Here is an 18,016-nt window from a genome sequence, read left to right on the forward strand (position 1 = left end):
TATATTTAGCTGATAGAGTATTTTCTTCCCTCAGAGTCTTGACTTCACTTTGCAGAATAAAAAAGCAGCATCATGGGGTTTTATCTATACTTCCTTTCTCATCAGAGGAAAGGCCCAGAGAAAAGGGAAACCACAAGTATTGTGAACCCACAAAAACAAGAGGGACTAAAAATTCATTCATGCTCTTCTTTGTATTTCTCAAAAATAGCTCAAAAATTAGCTAAATCCAAATCTTTTCCTAGGTTAAAGCTGTAAGGACTACATTTTCCAGTAGGTGGCGTATTTTCTTCAGCATAAAGTAGAATTATTGAACATTTGTCTCAAGGTTTGTTGATTGTTTTTTAGTTTTACTATTCCTTCAATAATGTGCAGCTGACAACAGATAAATTAATGAAACTGATGTTTCTTTTACCTTCTTAAAAAAGTGGAAACCTTGGCGATTTTCAAAAGCTTCAGATGAGGAACTTGTACTTTCTGGCTGCCATTGATAGCAAGGTATACGACCAGGGTAGACCCTTTAACCCTCCTCCCCATTTCCTGATAGGAGTTATTACTTAGGACTGGCTAATTGATAGTAATGTCTTGGAGCAAATGATGTCAAGATCTTTCTGCCTCTATAATAATCAAAAGAAAAAAAAATCCTCCCCACTGTCTTTAGAATTCTCTATTTCAGGGAAAACATTCATTAAATCATGCAGATACCTTTCCTGGTTGATAATGGACTTAAAAATTATTCACATACCCTATTTTAATGGTAACACCTAAGCTTTTACAGCTCCACAAGACCTTTCACTACCCCCAACAGACAGGTGCTCTCACACGTCTGACACCTAGTAAACGGTGCAGAAACTAGATTTGAGGAAGGAAAGCAGAATTGAAATTCCAGGGACATACGCTGGAGTTGAAAAACGGAAATGTTCATTACTGGAATAATATCTCAAATACTTTATGTACAAAAATATTGTGTTAGCGAGAGTAGGGAAGGCTGAGTCTGAAGCACGCATTTCACTGATTTCTCAGAAGTACTCTTTTATAAACAAAGCTTCAAGTTACTGGAGAAAATGTTCAAGGGCTCAGTGTTTCACTGAAAACACGGAACTGGCCGGATTTGGCATTCAAGTCCACCCGTGAATATTCACCTGATAATAGCAGGTACAGTGATTTTTAGGTTTTAGGGGATTTTTAACCAATCCTTCTTTTTTTTTTTTTTTTTTAAGATTTTATGTATTTATTCATGAGAGACACACAGAGAGAGGCTGGGACACAGGCACAGGAAAGCCTGATTTAGGACTGGATCCCAGGACCCTGGGATCACGACCCTCTGAGCCAAAGGCAGATGCTCAACCACGGAGCCGCCCAGGCGCCCCTAATCCTGTACTTTTGAGACTAGCTGGCAGCACTTTTCCGGCTCACCTTATGCCTCTCCCAGCCCACCCTACGCCGCACGCCCCTATTCTCTTGCGCGCACGTGGACCGCCGACCCCGGCCCGGCCTCGCGCACTGTGCAGGCCCAGGTGAACTGGCGAGCGGGGCGACTCAGACGAGCCGACAGGTGGCCTCGCTCGCCTTGCGGCCGCCCGGGGCGGCGCTCTTCCCCAGCCGGGCCCGCCGCCACCGCCCGCGCGCCAGGCCGAGCTCCCAGGCTGGCCCTAGTAGTCGGGCTGCCTCCCCAGGGGAGAGCGAGGCCCGAGAGGGGCGCCGGGTCGCCCGCGAGGCCGCCCACAAGAGCAAAGGGCGGCCAAGGCCAGAGCCAGGTGAGGGGTGATCAGGCCGGGCGCTCTTCGCACCCCTCGGGCCAGCGCCACCCCGGGCCCGGCACCCACGCACGTCCAGCTCTGTGAACCGCCCCTCGGCTGCCTCCGCCCTTTGCTCCGCGATCCCGGGGACCCGCCCACGCCCCCAGCAGCCGTGACCCCGGGTCTCCGCCGCCCGCGGGCCAAGCCGATCGGCCGTCCCCGGGCCCCAGGAGTCGGCGAACCGCATTCCCAAGGACGCGCAGCCGGGGGCAGCGCCGCCCCCTCCCCGGCGCCCTTCGGGTCCTCTGCTGCCAGCGCTCCCGCGGCTGCAGGGCCCCGACTCTCCAGAAGTCCCTGGAGGCCAGGGGAAGAATCCACTCGGACCCCTCCCCTTCTCCAAACTTCTTCCCTGTGCGGGGCGGTCCTTCCAGCCCGACCCTCTGCGCCATCCGGCTCCTCCCTCTCCGCTCCCCTCCCCGCCTCCGGTCCCCACTTAGGAATCCGCCCCCCCACCCCCGTCGCCGGCCGGGTCCGGGGATCCTCCCCCCGGCTCCCCGCGCGTGCCGCCGCCGCCGCCGCCGCCGCCGCCGCCCGGGTTCCTCTCCCCCCTCTCGGGCGCTCCCTGCCAAGCCCATGATGTAATGGTGTATGTTAATCAGTAGCATGTGGGGAGCTCCGGCTCCGGCGGCTCAGTCCTCCGCGAGCCGACACTGGGGGCAGCAGCAGCGGCGGCGGCGGCGGCCCGGACCCGCAGCGCCGCACTCTCTCAGCGCCGCCCGCCCCGACGGCATGGCCCGCGGCCCGCGCCCCGGGCGCCCGCAGCCTCGCTGAGAGCCGCCGCGGCCCCGACCCACGCGTCGGGCCCCGAGCCGCCGGGATGAGCCGCGCCGAGGTGAGCGCCCCCAGCCTTCCGACCTCGGGAGGGTCCCGGGGTCCCCTTCCCGAGAGACTTCCCCCTCTGCTCGGGAACTTTTGGGAGGCGGGAGGCGGGAGGCGCGAGGCGGGAGGCGCGAGGCGCGAGGCGGGATGCTGGCTGCCAGCGGCCCCTCGAGGGCTGAGCCGCCGGGCTCTTCGCCCCGCAGCCCGCGGCCCCCCGGACAGGCGTACGAGGGGGGAGCCCCCGAAGCCGAACTTTCTTCTTTGCGGTCGTTGGGGGGCGTGTGCGGACGGCGCGGAGCCGCAGTGTCCGCGGAGCCGCCCTGCCCGCCGGGGGAAGCAGGGCTCCGGGCTCCGGCCGTCCCCGCGCTCGGCGCGCGCCCGGGGCCGTGCAGCCTTCGGCCTGGGAAGCGCGGGCGAGACGCTGGGCCGGCGGGACCCGCCCGTAGGCGGTGGCAGCCGGGGCGGAATGCCTAAAGCACACACGCTCGTACACACAGACGCGCACGCACGCACACATCTGATCGCTCTGGGCGAAGCAGGCCCTCGGAGACCGCCCGGGTGGGCTGGCGCGGCGCGGCGCGGCGGGGCGCGGGGGAACCGGGGCTCCGCTGCGCCTCCGCCCGCTGGGCGCGGAGCTTTGGGTGGGGAGTTTATTTTTGTCTCGAGCTGCTGCCGCGGCTGCTCACGGCCTAAATCCAGAGGGGCGCCTGGCGGTGGAGATGCTGGCTGTTGCTGTAGATGGAGCTGCAGCCGCTCGGCTGCTTCTCCAGGAGGTGGAGGAGGAGGAAGAGAGGAGGAGGAGGAGGTGGTAGAGGAGGTAGAGAACGAGGAGGAGGAGGAGGAGGAGGAGGTGGGCAGAGGAGGAGGTATAGGAGGAGGAGGAGGAGGAGGAGGAAGGAACTCGGGCTGCTGCTGCCTCCGCCTCTGTTTTGCATTAGCCCCCACCCCCACCCCCGCGCCCCTTCGCAGCCGCATTGCAAGTTTTCCGCGCGAGGAAGATCTGTTGCTGGTGCTGGCGTTTGCAGGCTCAGCCCTCGAGGCCACCCCGGGTGGGGTGTGTGGGGAGCACCAGCCGTTCGCAGAGGCAGCAACAGGAAGCCGTGGGGTCTCCTCCCGCACCTGGGAAGGAGGTTCCTGGCCGTTCCCAGCACGGCAGTAGCTCCTCTCGCGCATCCGGGTGCGGAGGGGGCTGCCGGAATCTGGGGAACCAAACCCCCCGCGGGGCGCCCCCCCCCCCGCCCCCTGTGATGCACTCGTTTCCCGGGCGCGCTCTCTCGCTGGCCGAGGTCTCACTGCAGCCTTTCTCTCCTTCCAGTGGTGATCGCCGCTCGGGAATGCGGGTGTGAAGGGTCCGAGCTGCCGCCCAGCGGGGAAGAGACCCCGGGACGCCGGAAATCACCATCCCGAAGCTGCGCGAAGGGGGGGAAAGAGCATTCTTTCAGTTTGTGTGCCTTGTGGGGAAATTTTTTTTTTTAATCGTTATTTTTTTTTTTTGAAAAAGAAACATTTCCGTGCTACTGTCTGTCATCATCTCTGGGGAAATCAGCCAGAACCGCCGGAACGTAACTGCAACCAGACGAGAGAGGCAGGAGCCGAGGCAGTACCTGCAGCGTCCGGGCACCAGAGCCACCTTGGAACGGGAACGCGTCTCCGGCGGCCGTGGGGCTGCGGCTCCGCCAAACTTTGGGGCGGGCGGGGCGGGCTGGGGCGCCGAGGGGGCTTCGTAGACCGAGGGCCGCCCCCTAACCATGATGTTTCGCGACCAGGTCGGGGTGCTGGCGGGCTGGTTTAAGGGCTGGAACGAGTGCGAGCAGACTGTTGCGCTGCTGTCGCTGCTGAAGCGCGTGAGCCAGACCCAGGCCCGCTTCCTCCAGCTCTGCCTGGAGCACTCGCTGGCCGACTGCGCCGAGCTGCACGTCCTGGAAGGCGAGGCCAACAGCCCCGGTAAGTGCGCGGCCACCGCTGTCCCGCCTGGTCCCCCCGGCCTCCCTCCCCCACCCGGTCCTGCCGCCCAGCCTCGGGCCTGGGCCCCGCCCCCGGGCTCCTGCCGGCGGGTGCGCGGAGGGCGCGAGCCCCGGGGCCCTGGGCCGCCGCCCCCCCGCCCCCCCCCGCGGGTCCCTGCCGCCCACTTACCTCCGCTGGCCGCTTTGGTGTTTTGCCTACTGTCAACTCCTTCAGCCCATTCCGTGTGGTAGCCACGGTAGCATGAATGATTGATTTTTCTCTCATGCAGTTTCCTGGGAAATAAGTAAGTCAGGTCACGTAGAGTCTGGATTTTCTGGGCTTTTTTTTTTTTTTACCCCCCTTCTCATTCTTTTTCTTTTGGGCAACGTGGCTCTCTGGATTTCAGCAACACATGAAGAAGCCGGACTGCCCTTCAGAAAGCCAAGCTTTGATTAGGCTGTATGAGGAATACATGGAAATTCAATGTTATTATTCCTTTTCCCCCATGGATATTCCAGTTTTAGAGCTCTGTCTTCAGACCAATATGCAGGTGACGCTACAGACTATTCAAATGATATTTGCAGTTTGTATACTGTGGGGTTATACTTATCCTTCAGGGCCTTCTGGTATTGATAGGAATGAATCTTGTAGAAAGGATCTTACAGGAAGGGTCTCGGTGGAAAGCAGGCATGAACCAGGGCCCTTAATGCTTTCTGTTGGAAAACTTTACTGAATATAACAGAATTGTGTCATATTACTCTGCTAGCATTTACAGACATCTCAACTAGTATAGAAAGTGAATATACAGGGAAGGTTCAGCAGTTTTCTATTTGCTAGCATGGGTGGTGACAGACAGAAATTATATCCCCGGGTGGGGAGGTGTGGGGTAAGGAAATGGGATGGAGAAAGGTCTGTTGGTTGTAATTTTGGATAGGGGAAATTCTTCAGCTCATGCTGCAGCAGGAGGGTGAACAGAGCCCCCAGTGTTTACGCAGAGAAAAGAATGCAGGGTCCTCTTCCAGCTGTTCCATGTTAAAGCCGCCAGCCTGCAAGACTCAGCAGAGGTCTGGGCTGCCATTTGATGACAAGGTCCAGTCCAGGGCAGCCGGGCCTGGGAGAAACTAAAGTGAGTGAGCGTGCTGTCAGGGCAGCAAGAGGAGAGCTGGCCTCCCTCCTTACTCCTCCTCCCTGATGTGGTGCTCATGAGGCTGAAAACCCTTGGATGGGATGTTTCCATATATAGAATCATAGGCTGGAAGTCAGCCGGGAAATCCTCACAGCTCTTTTCCTGACCACTCAGGGCTGCACCCAGAGGTCCCTGTGCTGCCAGGTGTGGAAGGCCACACTGAGAGAGATCACACAGGCCCCACTGGGATTCAGCCCCGAGCCCAGACAGCCCACCCTGTTACTCACAAGGGTGGCAGAGGCAGGGCCCCTTCTGTTCAGTTTAGTTCCACATTTATAAATAGCCTAAGGGCCAGCCTCCTTCATAAGGGTGTAGGAGCATAACTAGGAAAACCGATGATCTACTCTCTTGACTTCTGTCCTTGATATGACAGGGTTGCCTGGTTCACCTGCTTGATATTTGTTTTCTCAAGGTTTGACAAACAAGGTTATGTAAACTTTCGTGTGTTATAGAATGCAGACGATTTAAGTATAGTAATTGATGTTGAATGCTTGACTTCAGTGCCTGTAGAGACTATTTCAAATACTGATAATGAATCTTTAGGTTACTCAAATGTTAGAGCAACATTTTTTGCCCTCTGAGTTAAAAGAGACTTTTTTCCACATAGCATCAGTTCAGCAAGTGAAAGCATTAAATGTGTGGTGTAAAAAGTAGTTGCTTACTCTAAAAAATCTTGTCATTTATAAACCCAAGAAAAATATGAACTTCTCTGAGTTTTTATAAGTCATTTGGTAATCTCCCCCCACCCCCAATTTTATTTTACTGCACTTACTTGTGAAAACCTACCTGTTCATGCTGCCAAGTGCTATAGAGGTACAAAATCTAGAGCCATTACGTAAGACAGGGACTGTTTTCCGGTTTCTGAATTAATCTTTCAACCTGGAGATTTTGCTTCCTTGGAAACCTTTGCACTTGTTTTGTTGTGTGGCCAGGACAGAAATTCATTAGGAAGGTTGTGTGATGGTTCCATATACTTCTCTATGGGGATCATAAAGAGCATCAGGATTTGTCATGGTATATCCATGTCTGGAGTGTGGCGCTCTCACATATCTGGAACCTAGCCAAGAACCAGGAAAGGGGCATAAATGCCCACTCAGCAACCAGAATAGATGACATGAAGTATGAGAGAATACTTCAAACCCTTTCTTAGAACATATTTTTATTTTATTATTTTTTAACATTTTTATTTTAGACAACAACCCTAACGACTTTTTTTAATGTGAAAAGTAATCCATAGCATATTAGGGGTAGCACATTGAGAATGGGATGTGGGCAGCTGTAACCAGCAGTGCAAAGTGACCCTAGAGAGCTTGGCAGCTGGGAAAAATAGAGACGTTATAACTTAAGACACAGGAATTGGGAACAGAAGCCCTGAAGGTTTGGGAATGTGAGAGTAGGAACCCTCAATTGATCTTGCAGGCATTACTCTGTAATAATGTAAATCAGTAATTACTGCTTACCGTGAATGAGAGTGAACTACCAGAAATGGTACGTTTTTAAATACGCTTTTTGAGAAGAGAGGGAAATATGCCATAAACTTTGAAAATATTGACACTCAAGATAATTAACCTCCAAGGCTGTTTTGGTGTGTAAGGCTCATACCCATTCAGAAAACTAGGTTGTGTAGAATGACTCATTCATTGGCTGGCTGAGGTTTCCTATACCAAAATCATCATGTCTCACTTACTTTACTTTGTAATCATCAATTAAAAAAACACATATTTCTTCTGGTGTTGAGAGATTTTAAACCTTGGTGAATGGGAACCAAATTCATATCTGAGGCATGATCTCAGTATAATAAAAAATTTAATTAGTCATAGAATGAACTTGGTTCTGATTTCTCCAGGACTGACTTTAAATAGAGATAATTTTTCACATCAGACATGGTTTGTTTGGAGATCTGTGGGATGTATTTTGACGCTAACTTTTTAGTCTCTTAAATTTAGAATTTGTTTTTTTTTTTTTTTTTTTTTTTTTCTTAAATTTAGAATTTGTTGAGAAGTTAGTGATTCACTGGTTTATCCTTTGCCTCGGGTTCATGGTCATCTGAGATCCAAAAAAATGGTTGAGCCAATCCCTATGGGTTTGTGTGTGTGTGTGTGTGTGTGTGTGAGAGAGAGAGAGAGAGAGAGAGAGAGAGAGTTTCACTCTAGATTATGTGTAAGTGGGTATTGTTCCTAAGTAGAAGTTGGTTTCCAGAACCCTCAAATCGCAGATTAGCACTTTAGCCACCAGCCCAGCTCCATTAACCTGGAGACTTCTGGAGTCTCAGTTTGTTTCTGGGCCTAACAGGTCCTGTGATGCATAAAAATGGCAAAAATGGAACTTTTTGATTTTACTTGCAGTTTCCTAAAGAAAAATAGGTTGGATGGCATTGTTTATTCATGACTTTTGTCATTTGGACTTGAAATAAGTTTTGCAATGGAAACTGTAAGAAACGGATGTGCACAAGTAAATCCATAAAGATTTACAAAACAGTGCATACTTTGTGGCGCAATTGCATATGTTTGTAGTAAATAAATGGCAAAAAGATTGTTGCTTTACTTAACATTTAAATACAAGAGAAAAGATCTGAAACGGCAATGCTGGAGACAAAACTAATTGTGGAGATTGAAAAAGGACCTGTGTGCATATTTACTTTCCTTAGAGAGTGAAGATGTTGCTTTTGTGATTTTTTTTATGGTGTTTGGCATGCCATACCCTGAGTTACTTTTTTAGATCACAAATGGAGTCAAAGGAAAGCAGAAGAATTGAGATTTTTCTGATGATACTGGAGAAGATCTTGTTTGGAGTTCTTCCTTTTGCTTACTCATTCAGCACTCATTTTCTGACTACCTACAGCTCTCCTGCCCCTGTGTTGTGCAGTGGGAACACAGAGGTACCTTATTATGTTCCAGTGCTTGGTGCATAGATACCCAGTGTTGAGTGACTAATGTGGTATCATAGGTGCTGAAGCATAGGTATGGGAATAAAAAGGATGGAGGGAGGGCTTCTGGGAGCATTGTGAATCTAGCAGCTAATTGTCTGGGGGAGTCAGAGAAGACTTCACTGGAGAAGGGATGTGTTTGTGTTGAATTTTGAAGGGTGCATGGGAGTTGGTTCAGTAAGTCCAAAGGATTGTTGAGAGTAGGCATGAAGGCATTTTTCGAGCAGAAGGGATAGCTTCGATAAAAATGTTGCCTTCTGAAAGGGCCTGTGCAGGAAATGGTGAGTTCAGAGTGGCTAGGAGAGTACAGAATGCTGACCTCTAAGAGGCCGAAGTTAAAACAGATGCTGTGTGGGTATGCAGAATTTTGCCAGCTAAGGTGTTTGGACTCAATCCTGCAGAGATGATAGAAAACCCAACAGGGCTTTTAGTTTTTTTTTTTTTTTTTTTATGATAGTCACAGAGAGAGAGAGAGGCAGAGACACAGGCAGAGGGAGAAGCAGGCTCCATGCACCGGGAGCCCGACGTGGGATTCGATCCCGGGTCTCCAGGATCGCGCCCTGGGCCAAAGGCAGGCGCTAAACCGCTGCGCCACCCAGGGATCCCATCCAACAGGGCTTTTAGGAAAGGAGTTAAAAGAAGGAAGGTGTATGTGTGTGTGTGCATTTGTGTGTGTATTTGTACACTTTTGGGAAAGACCTTCTAATATATGCATGATTCTCTGAGAGGCAAAAATGGGAGAAGTAAGGCAAAGTTTGGTTCAGTTCAGTTTCCATTTTGGTCACCTGGTGGCATCATCAGCTCAGGGCAGCTTTGTTGCTTTCAGCATTGATCTGTGGGGAAGAAGAAAGGATTGATGTGGAGACGAAAAGAAGGTATTGTTCAGGTGGGCATTTATTTGTATCCATGGGAAGGCATATGTTGTAAAGGATTCTTAGAGTTTGGATTTTGAAATCAGAGTGGGCTAGTCAATTAATTTCTGAGCCTCAGTTTTCTTATCTGTAAAATGGAGCTAATAAAACCTTGATATTGTCCAGAAGTTACTTGTTAATAATGCAGTGAGGGCCTATTCTATCACTCAGGCTTAAATTTGCCTCTAATTTATGTAAAGTTGTCTCGAATTAATGTAGACTTTATATGAATAATGATTTTGTAGATGACAGGAACCTTTTTATCTGAAGGATTATCAGGAAGAGATTGTAGATGACTTGGCCCCCTGAAAAGATATGAGTCTGCTTCACTCCATCATCTGCATCTCAGTTTTGTTCTATTCTTTATCATGTTGAATCTTAAAAAAAATTCAACCCTGGCCCAGTTTTCCTACATAACACTTTTTTCCTTCAGTTGGTAAATATGAAAAGCAGAAGTCGTTTTGTTGAATGAGATGTGTAAGGACTTTCTATCTGAAGCACTTTCCACTTAGGGTGTTGTCATTTTCTGTGGGTTGACCTAGCGTGACGGGTGGCAGGTCACACACATTTATACCCTCTGTTGTGAAGAAATTGGATTTGGTTGTTTAGTTTGGGTGCTCCAGGGCTTCAGCAACTGAGTATGTGTTCTAAACAGGTCCCGTCAAAGTAAGTAAGAAGCAGACAAACTTAACAGCAGTCCATTGGTGTGTTTATGTTTAAATAAATAAAGCAGGGTGAAATGAAGGCCATGAGGGCTTGAGAAGTAGCCGGAAACTTCCCAGTGAATCCTGCACAGGTGTGATTCTAAAGAGAATGGTGACACCACCAGAGAAGACAAAGTACCTCTCTTCCTTGACCTGAGGAGAAATTTGGAGGTTTGCATCTCTGAGTGAAGTGCTCTGTATAACTCATCTGCTAGGAAAGGTGTGGTGCTTTTTTTCTTTTTAATATATTACTGTTGCTTTGAGTTTTTAGCTGGTTCCTTTCTTTCCATTCCTCCTAATCATTCCTTCCAAGGCCTTACTGACTTCCACCAGTTCACATAGATTAAGATGCAGAATAAGATATCTCCTCTGAGCTATTTTTTTGAATCTGTGAAGCTGCCTGAGGCAGGAATCTCCCAAGGAAAGCAGAACTTTCAGAATGGGAGCTGAGCTTTCTTTCTCTCTTGGTTAGCTAGTCAAGGCTGGGGCCTTGCTTTGAAACCTGTACTCCAGAAGCCAGTGTGGAGTTTGGGACGAAATAGCCTGCTTTTATGCAGGATCATGTCACTCAGTTGGACTCAAGCTAGTTGTAGAGTTTTGTTCTCATTCCACATATCAACACTGTAATACGGTTTTCCTTCACTTGGTTTCCCAGGGGAAAAAAAATCAAATGATTCAGTGGTTTCTTTTACACATTAGATGATACCATCAGATGGTTCTTGGCAAAGACTATTGGGTAAGAAACTGTGGTACCAAGTTCCTCATCACCTATTAATTCACCAAATACCCTAGCCCCTATCTGAGAGCAAGGTACATGTTGAAAGGTAAAGTAGGTGTAATGATTCTTCTCAAGGAACTTAGACTTGAGTTGTGGAAGTAAAACAAGTATATATATATATATATATATATATATATATATATATATATATATATTGGTTGGACTATGAACAGTTACTAAATGCTGGGGTTCCCATGGAAGAACAAACCTGGGAGAGAACAGGATGGGCTGGGTAGTCCAAGCAATAATGAGTGGAAGAAATAAACCTGAATGTGTCATTTGAAATGAGTGCTATAAGGCCCACACAATTCTTGTCTTTTTAAAATCTCTAACGCAAGTTTTATTAAGGAAACCACACACATAGGGGGATCCCATGCATGAGCCATCTAAGGAGCAGACTCCCTGGGCCTTTGAAGAGTGAATAGGAATACGTTAGAGATAGGGGAGCATGATGCCTGTTCATCAGGAATGATCTCCTGAATGGAAGGAGTAATCCAAACACTTCGTTACTTCTAATGTTTAAAGGTAGGAAAATGAAACATCTGCTTACCTAATATTTTTATCCCTAAAGTTATCCATAAAATTATCAAATGTAGTAATAGTTCTCTTGGCTCCTCCTAGTAGGATACTTTTATGTGTTACTTTGATTAGAACTAGTGTTCAGCAGGCACATTTTCAACATGTGTAGGAAAAGACAAACGTGACTTAGACTACTTCTCAAAATATAATGTGCTTACAAATCATTTGGAGATCTTGTTAAACTGAAAACTCTCATTGAGGAGGTCTGTATTTCTAATAAGCCCCCAGGTGATGCTGCTGCTGCTGCAGGTCTGCGGACCACTCACTGAGTAGAAAGAGGGTAGACTTACGAGAGGTGGAAAGTTATTTAGAGGCAATTGGTGCATTGGTTTTCAAGTTTTATGGATGTGTATCAGAAGACTTTTGTTTGCAGATGTAAATTTCTCTGAAGGCTTATGGAAAGTGGATGCCCCTCCCTCTTCCCACCTCCAACCCTAACTCCAAGGAGAGCAGTTTGAAAATCGTCTCTGTCCAAGCACTACGATTTCTTCCCCTGGCTCAGAGACATTAGAACTGACTCTTCCAGCCCGAAATGAGTCTGGGTTTGAGGAGAGCAGAGCTGAGCTCTGTTATAGCATTTTCCCTGAGCTTTTTAGAGGTGCCCCTGCTGGAATTTCTAGGCATTCTAATGATCAGTGTCCCATGGAAAATGAGGCTCCAGGAGAGATTCGTTTTTTGCTGATGCTATGGGCTGTAAAGTTGAGCTGGAAAGAGCAGGAATGTTAATTCCAGAGACCGGATGGCAGAGATCTCTCTTCCTACTTCCCCAGTGCACTCCCATACAGCACAATCATCGGAATTTCTGAGGCAGCCCATCCTGATCTGTCAGTAGAATTCAAGTGTTTGTGTGTGCAGCATAAATACATACAGAGCATTGACTTTCATCGTATACATTTTGGTCTGTGTGAGTATGTGCAGCAAATACGTGATTGAAATGTGACTGAATTGGCAATGCTGAATCACTTTTGAATTCCTGAAGAGTCATAAAGGAATAGAGGAATCATGAAAACCTAGATAAATAACATTCTCCGTCTGTAAAAGAAAAAAGGTGGGAGAAAGTAGATTCTGTGCAAGGACCTGTGAAGTAACACAAGTCTTGTGTCAGATACCAGAAGAACAATTGAAACTTGATTTGTGAGCATTTGGATGAGGAATTAGGAAGCGGCCTGGTTTTCCTAAGAATGGGAAGAATGGGTCGCGACGAGCTAATATCATTTCCTTTTTGATGGGAGAATGGGAGAGGAAGGGAGATTGCATACAAGAGACTTCTGTATTCTGGACAGATCACAGGAATTCTGATTCCCGTATCTGAATTTTAGCGCAGCCTTTCACAAATCCCCTTGTTTCCTGCTGAATAAAGTGGAGGCATGAAGGCTGGGTCAGAGTCGAGTTATGTGGCCTTAGCGTGGCTCCAGTAACTGACAGGCAGGCCTGGCTCAGGCCTCTGTCAGCCTTAAAGGGAGGACTTTGGTACCGTGCCTCAGGCTCATATGTTCTACATCATTATTCATGTTAACGTGTGACTTCACCTAGGGTCCCCAAAAAAGCAGAGCCTTAGGCAAGGGCTGGCATGCAGGTAGTTTATTTAGGGCACTGATCCCAGGGACAGGAAAGGGTACTGCGGAAAGAAACAGGAGGAGGAAAAGCCAACACAAGATTATGTTATCCAGCTTCACTGCTGCTGACTGTGCCTCAGAAGAGCTAGACAAGGTGGCTTGTGTCCATGGCTCCCTGCTCCCCTTGGTCAAGGGCTGCCCTGGGGGTATCGAGTCTCTGCGCTACCAGCTTAGTACGTGTGTGAGTGCTGAGCCTTCTTCAGTGTCCCACAGTGTGGTATCCGAGAAGCCACAAGGCAGAAAGCTAGAGAGAAGTACAGCTGAGGCAAGGTGCTGTCACGTTATACCCGCCTGAGGCTGGTGGCCACAGCGAGGACTGCAGGGTAAGTTGTGCTGAGAAGATGGAGTTATCAAATCTATGGGTGAACCTAGAGGGATAGCTGAACCTAGGGGGCCCTGATGACAAACTCATGATCCAAAATATTTGAATGTAGGGCAGCTCGGGTGGCTCAGCGGTTTAGTGCCACCTTCGGCCCAGGGCGTGATCCTGGGGACCCGGGATGGAGTCCCACATTGGGCTCCCTGCATGGGGCCTGTTTCTCCCTCTGCCTGTGTCTCTGCCCCTCTCTGTGTATGTCTCTCATGAGTAAATAAATAAAATCTTTTAAAAAAATTTTGAATGTAACAGGATGACTCCTGAATCACTGTTAGCATAGCCTCTACGTTTGTATCTCCTAAACCTCGGGTCGAAGAGGATGGCTTAGCGGTAGCGTGCAGGAAAAGGAGTCCTGGCTCTTAGTAGACCTAGAATTTAGAATGATTTATTTTTTTTATTTTTTTTTTATTTTTTATTTTATTTTATTTTATTTTATTTTATTTTATTTTTTTTTATTGGTGTTCAATTTACTAACATACAGAATAATACCCAGTGCCCGTCACCCATTCACTCCTACCCCCCGCCCTCCTCCCCTTCTACCACCCCTAGTTCGTTTCCCAGAGTTAGCAGTCTTTACGTTCTGCCTCCCTTTCTGATATTTCCCACACATTTCTTCTCCCTTCCCTTATTTGTTTGGGGAATATAAATAATAGTGAAAGGGAAAATAAGGGAAGGTAGAATTTAGAATGATTAATGGCACGATGCGGTTGCTTCCAAAGCCACTTAAACCTTTAATAATACATTATCTGTATAATATAGTATATAATGATATTGTCTTCAGAAATGGGTCTTCTCTGCAGGCCAGACTGTCCCTTGAGTCCAGGGAGCAGTTCTGGTACACACTTTGAGGGAGATGGACAGGTCAGGATGTGGCCAGAGGAAAGAGGCTGGTGGGGCACTTGAGGAACCAGGGGAGCATTTAGAGTAGAGGAACAGATGGGCAGAGAACATGACACTTGTCATTGGTTCCTTGAAAGTCTGGTGCAGAGTTGAGGGCTTTAATTCTGCATCCACGTAGAGGGTAGCATATAGAAGCCAAAGTTCCTTCAGCTCAAAGTAAAGAAAAGCTTTGTAATGATTAGAGCTCCCAGACAGTGGCCTAAGCTGCTGTAGGAGGCAGTGGCTTGGCTTTCACCAGAGGTGGGCAAGAATTTGGAACAGTGCAGGGCACTGAATAATTCTGAATAAGACTGGCTCCTATTTACTGAGTGCCTGCTCTGTGCCAGGCACATTACTAAATTCCTTGCATACATTATCTCATTTATCCATCCCAGGCACCCTATGAAAGGAGGTAGGAGCTGTCATTATTCCATTGGTCAGAGAGGAAACAAGCGGTCTGACTTCCAGACTATTCCACGTGCTTCTCCACTGCAGGGACTCAGTAGGTTCCTTTAAAAAAAAGAAAACTGTGATCTCTTTGATGACCTCCAAAGTCCCTTCCAACCTTAAGATTCTATGGTTTAGGTGAATCAGGTATAAAGATAAGAAAACAAAGCTATTGGGAGCAGAGGAGAGAGACAATATGAGTGAATGAATAAGGGTCGTCTTAAGAGTCTTCTTTAGTTTTATTTTTTTTAAGATTTTATTTATTTATTCATGAGACACCCTGCCCCCCCCCCCCCCCCACACACACACACACAGACAGAGACACAGGCAGAGGGAGAAGCAGGCTCCATGCTGGAAGCCCGAAGTGGGACTCGATCCCAGGACTACAGGATTATGCCCTGAGCCAAAGGCAGATGCTCAACCACTGAGCCACCCAGGTGTCTCATCTTCTTTAGATTCTTTCCAGTGTATTCCTTCTGAACTTCTTGACCTGTTTGTGCCACCTATTTGTGGTTTTTAAGAAATACGTAGAATGATTTTTTGGTTTTCTTTTGAAGTAGGCAGTGAGGTGAGGCTAGCTCACTATGATGAGTAGGACCACCCTATTTAAGAGAGGATATAATAGGGGTGCCTGGGTGGCTCAGTCGGTTAAGCATCTGCCTTTGGTTCAGGTCATGATCTTGGGGTCCTGGGATCGAGCCCCACATCTGGCTGTCATCTGCTTAGCAGAATATCTGCTTCTACCTATTCCTCTTCTGTGTTCTCTCTCCCTTTCTCCCTCTATCTCAAATAAATAAATCTTAAAAAAGAAAGAAAAGATGTAGTGAACTGAATTAGATCTTGTTTCTTTTGGGTCACACAAGAGCAATGATTAAGCTCTGAAAGTGTCAGTCATTTATTAGCAGAAGTAACTCATAATTGTAATCTCTATCTCCAAATTTTTTTGTTGTTGTTTCTCCATGTGGTTTTAAAAGTGATGATATGATATATTCTTTGTAGGGTAATGGCTACCTTTTCTTTTTTTTTTTAAACACTTTTTTTTTTTAAAGATTTTATTTATTTATTCATGAGAAACACACAGAAAGAGGCAGAGACAGGCAAAGGGAGAAGCACGCTCCCTCTGGGGAGCCTTATGTGGGACTCGATCCCAGGACCCCAGGATCCCGACCTGAGCCAAAGGCAGATGCTCAACCCAGCCATCCAGGTGTCCCGCACTTTTTTTTTTTTAAAGATTCTATTTATTTGTTTCAAAGAGAGAACAAGAGAGCACACATAGGGGGAGTGGCGGAGGGAGAGGGAGTGGGAGAGGGAGAAGCAGACTCCTTGCTTACCAGGGAATCGGGGCTCAAACCTAGGACCCTGGGATCATGACCTGAGCCGAAGGCAGCTGCTTAATTGGCTGAGCCACCCAGGGACCCCTAAAAAACACTTTCTGTGTGTCAAGCACTGTGCAGATAGATAACTATACAACTATTACCTCCAGTTATCAAACAGATGAATGATACAAAGAAGCAGAACTAATGGTTGTGACAAATTAAATGCAATATATTGCAGTAATTAGATAATGTACTTATGACCCAGAGTTTAGCATGTAGTAAGTGCTTATTGACTAATTTCAAAATTATGTAAATCCACAAAGTAGATCGTATCTCCACTTTACACAAGAGGGAGTTTAGGTGGAGAGTGGTTAGAAAAGCCCCTGAGGTGTTTCTGATCCAAAAGCCTGTGTTGAATCCTCACCACCACTTGAATGCTGCAGGTCTCTTCCAGTCCTTAGGTAGATAAAAATGTTGAAGTTTAAATGAAAAATGCTTAAGGATATTTAATGGTAATTTTAATACGTCTCCCTCTAACATTTTATAAATCTAATCTTGGAAGAATTCTTTTTGGCTTGTCCATTTTAATCCTATGTAGCTTGATATGGTTTAGCTTCTTGTTTCCATTGGCATTTTTTTTCTTTTTTTAATTAGCAAAAAGCATCAATTCAGACATTTCCCTTCCTGTAAGGAGGACTCGTGGAATGGAGGCCTCAGCTGCCTGTGCATGAACGGGCAAGACTTGGATAAGGAAACAGGCTCTGCAAGCTGCAGAGAGGAAAGAATGAGGAATGTGTTATCTAATAGTTCATGGCATCCTTGACTTTGACAGACTAGCAATTGATGAGCTGGGTTAGGATCTCCTTAGGATCTGGAATTGGGCAAAGCACCAACTTGAGGGTTGTAAATTAAAACAAGCTCTCTCATTGTTTGTAAATGGTGGAAAATTTCTGAAGATTAGTTTAGGAAAACATGTTATCGTTGGTGTAAGAGTGAATCCTGCTTATTTCATTTCCTAACAGCATAAAATTCAGGAGGTGGGAGAGACTTTATCTATGCCAGTCCCTCTGTTGAAGATGTGGGAGGACTGAGGTCAGCTGAGGTCTTCTACCTGCTGGTGGGGAAGGGCTGGTGTTACCTTCAAGCACTTTCTCTCACCATCTATGACCTAGACCTTGGTATAGTACCACTTTCCTACGGCTGCCATTGTCACCACTTCAATGATTATTTGATGCTCTATTTACCTGAATGTCAAAGACTGTTCATTAGGTTGGTCTCCTGGAAGTCCTTTCCACAACCCCTTCTTTTTCATTTCTTTACTCACAGTAAAGTACAGATTCATTTTTATTGGTAGATGATTGGCATTCATATTTTGAAATACCAGAGAGTTCTAATGTAGAAAGGTTTGGCTTTATTTTAGCATCATCACAGTTCCATAATGTCCTCTTGTTTTACGGAATATCTGACTCAGCCACTTTGGAGTCCCCCTAAATCCTAGCAGAGAGCTGGGTGTTGTACACGACTGTCCCCATGCCTAGGGGAGGGATTTCATTCACTGGTTGCTGAAGCAGTTCTTTTGCATGATGATGTGGTAGACCAACCACAATTCCTCCTGGGGGTATCCCCCAACCCCCTAGAGCTTGCTGGCACCCTGCAGGTACTTCTTTTACTGCATTGGTCACAGGGTATTGTCATCATCCACGTTCCAGACTGGCCTGGGTCTTCCTCACTTTCTCCTC

At 47.5% G+C, this 18,016-nt stretch overlaps 1 protein-coding gene across 3 annotated transcripts in view; it reads left to right on the forward strand.

The window, feature by feature from the left end:
* Positions 1 to 2,518: 2,518 nt before the first annotated feature.
* SAMD4A (sterile alpha motif domain containing 4A) overlaps positions 2,519 to 18,016 on the forward strand; it is a 216,720-nt gene continuing 201,222 nt past the window's right edge. Inside the window, exons 1-2 of one of the 3 annotated variants that reach the window (XM_072838636.1) lie at positions 2,519 to 2,628; positions 3,931 to 4,559. In XM_072838636.1, the coding sequence (XP_072694737.1) occupies positions 4,364 to 4,559 (196 nt within the window). In that variant the 5' untranslated portion in view covers positions 2,519 to 2,628; positions 3,931 to 4,363. Of the gene's footprint in view, positions 2,629 to 3,300; positions 3,433 to 3,930; positions 4,560 to 18,016 lie in introns of those variants that run through there. The other 2 variants (XM_072838635.1, XM_072838637.1) reach the window with 2 other exon arrangements.

This window comes from Canis lupus, chromosome 9, assembly GCF_048164855.1.
Source record: "Canis lupus baileyi chromosome 9, mCanLup2.hap1, whole genome shotgun sequence".
In the NCBI taxonomy this organism is placed as follows: domain Eukaryota; kingdom Metazoa; phylum Chordata; class Mammalia; order Carnivora; family Canidae; genus Canis; species Canis lupus.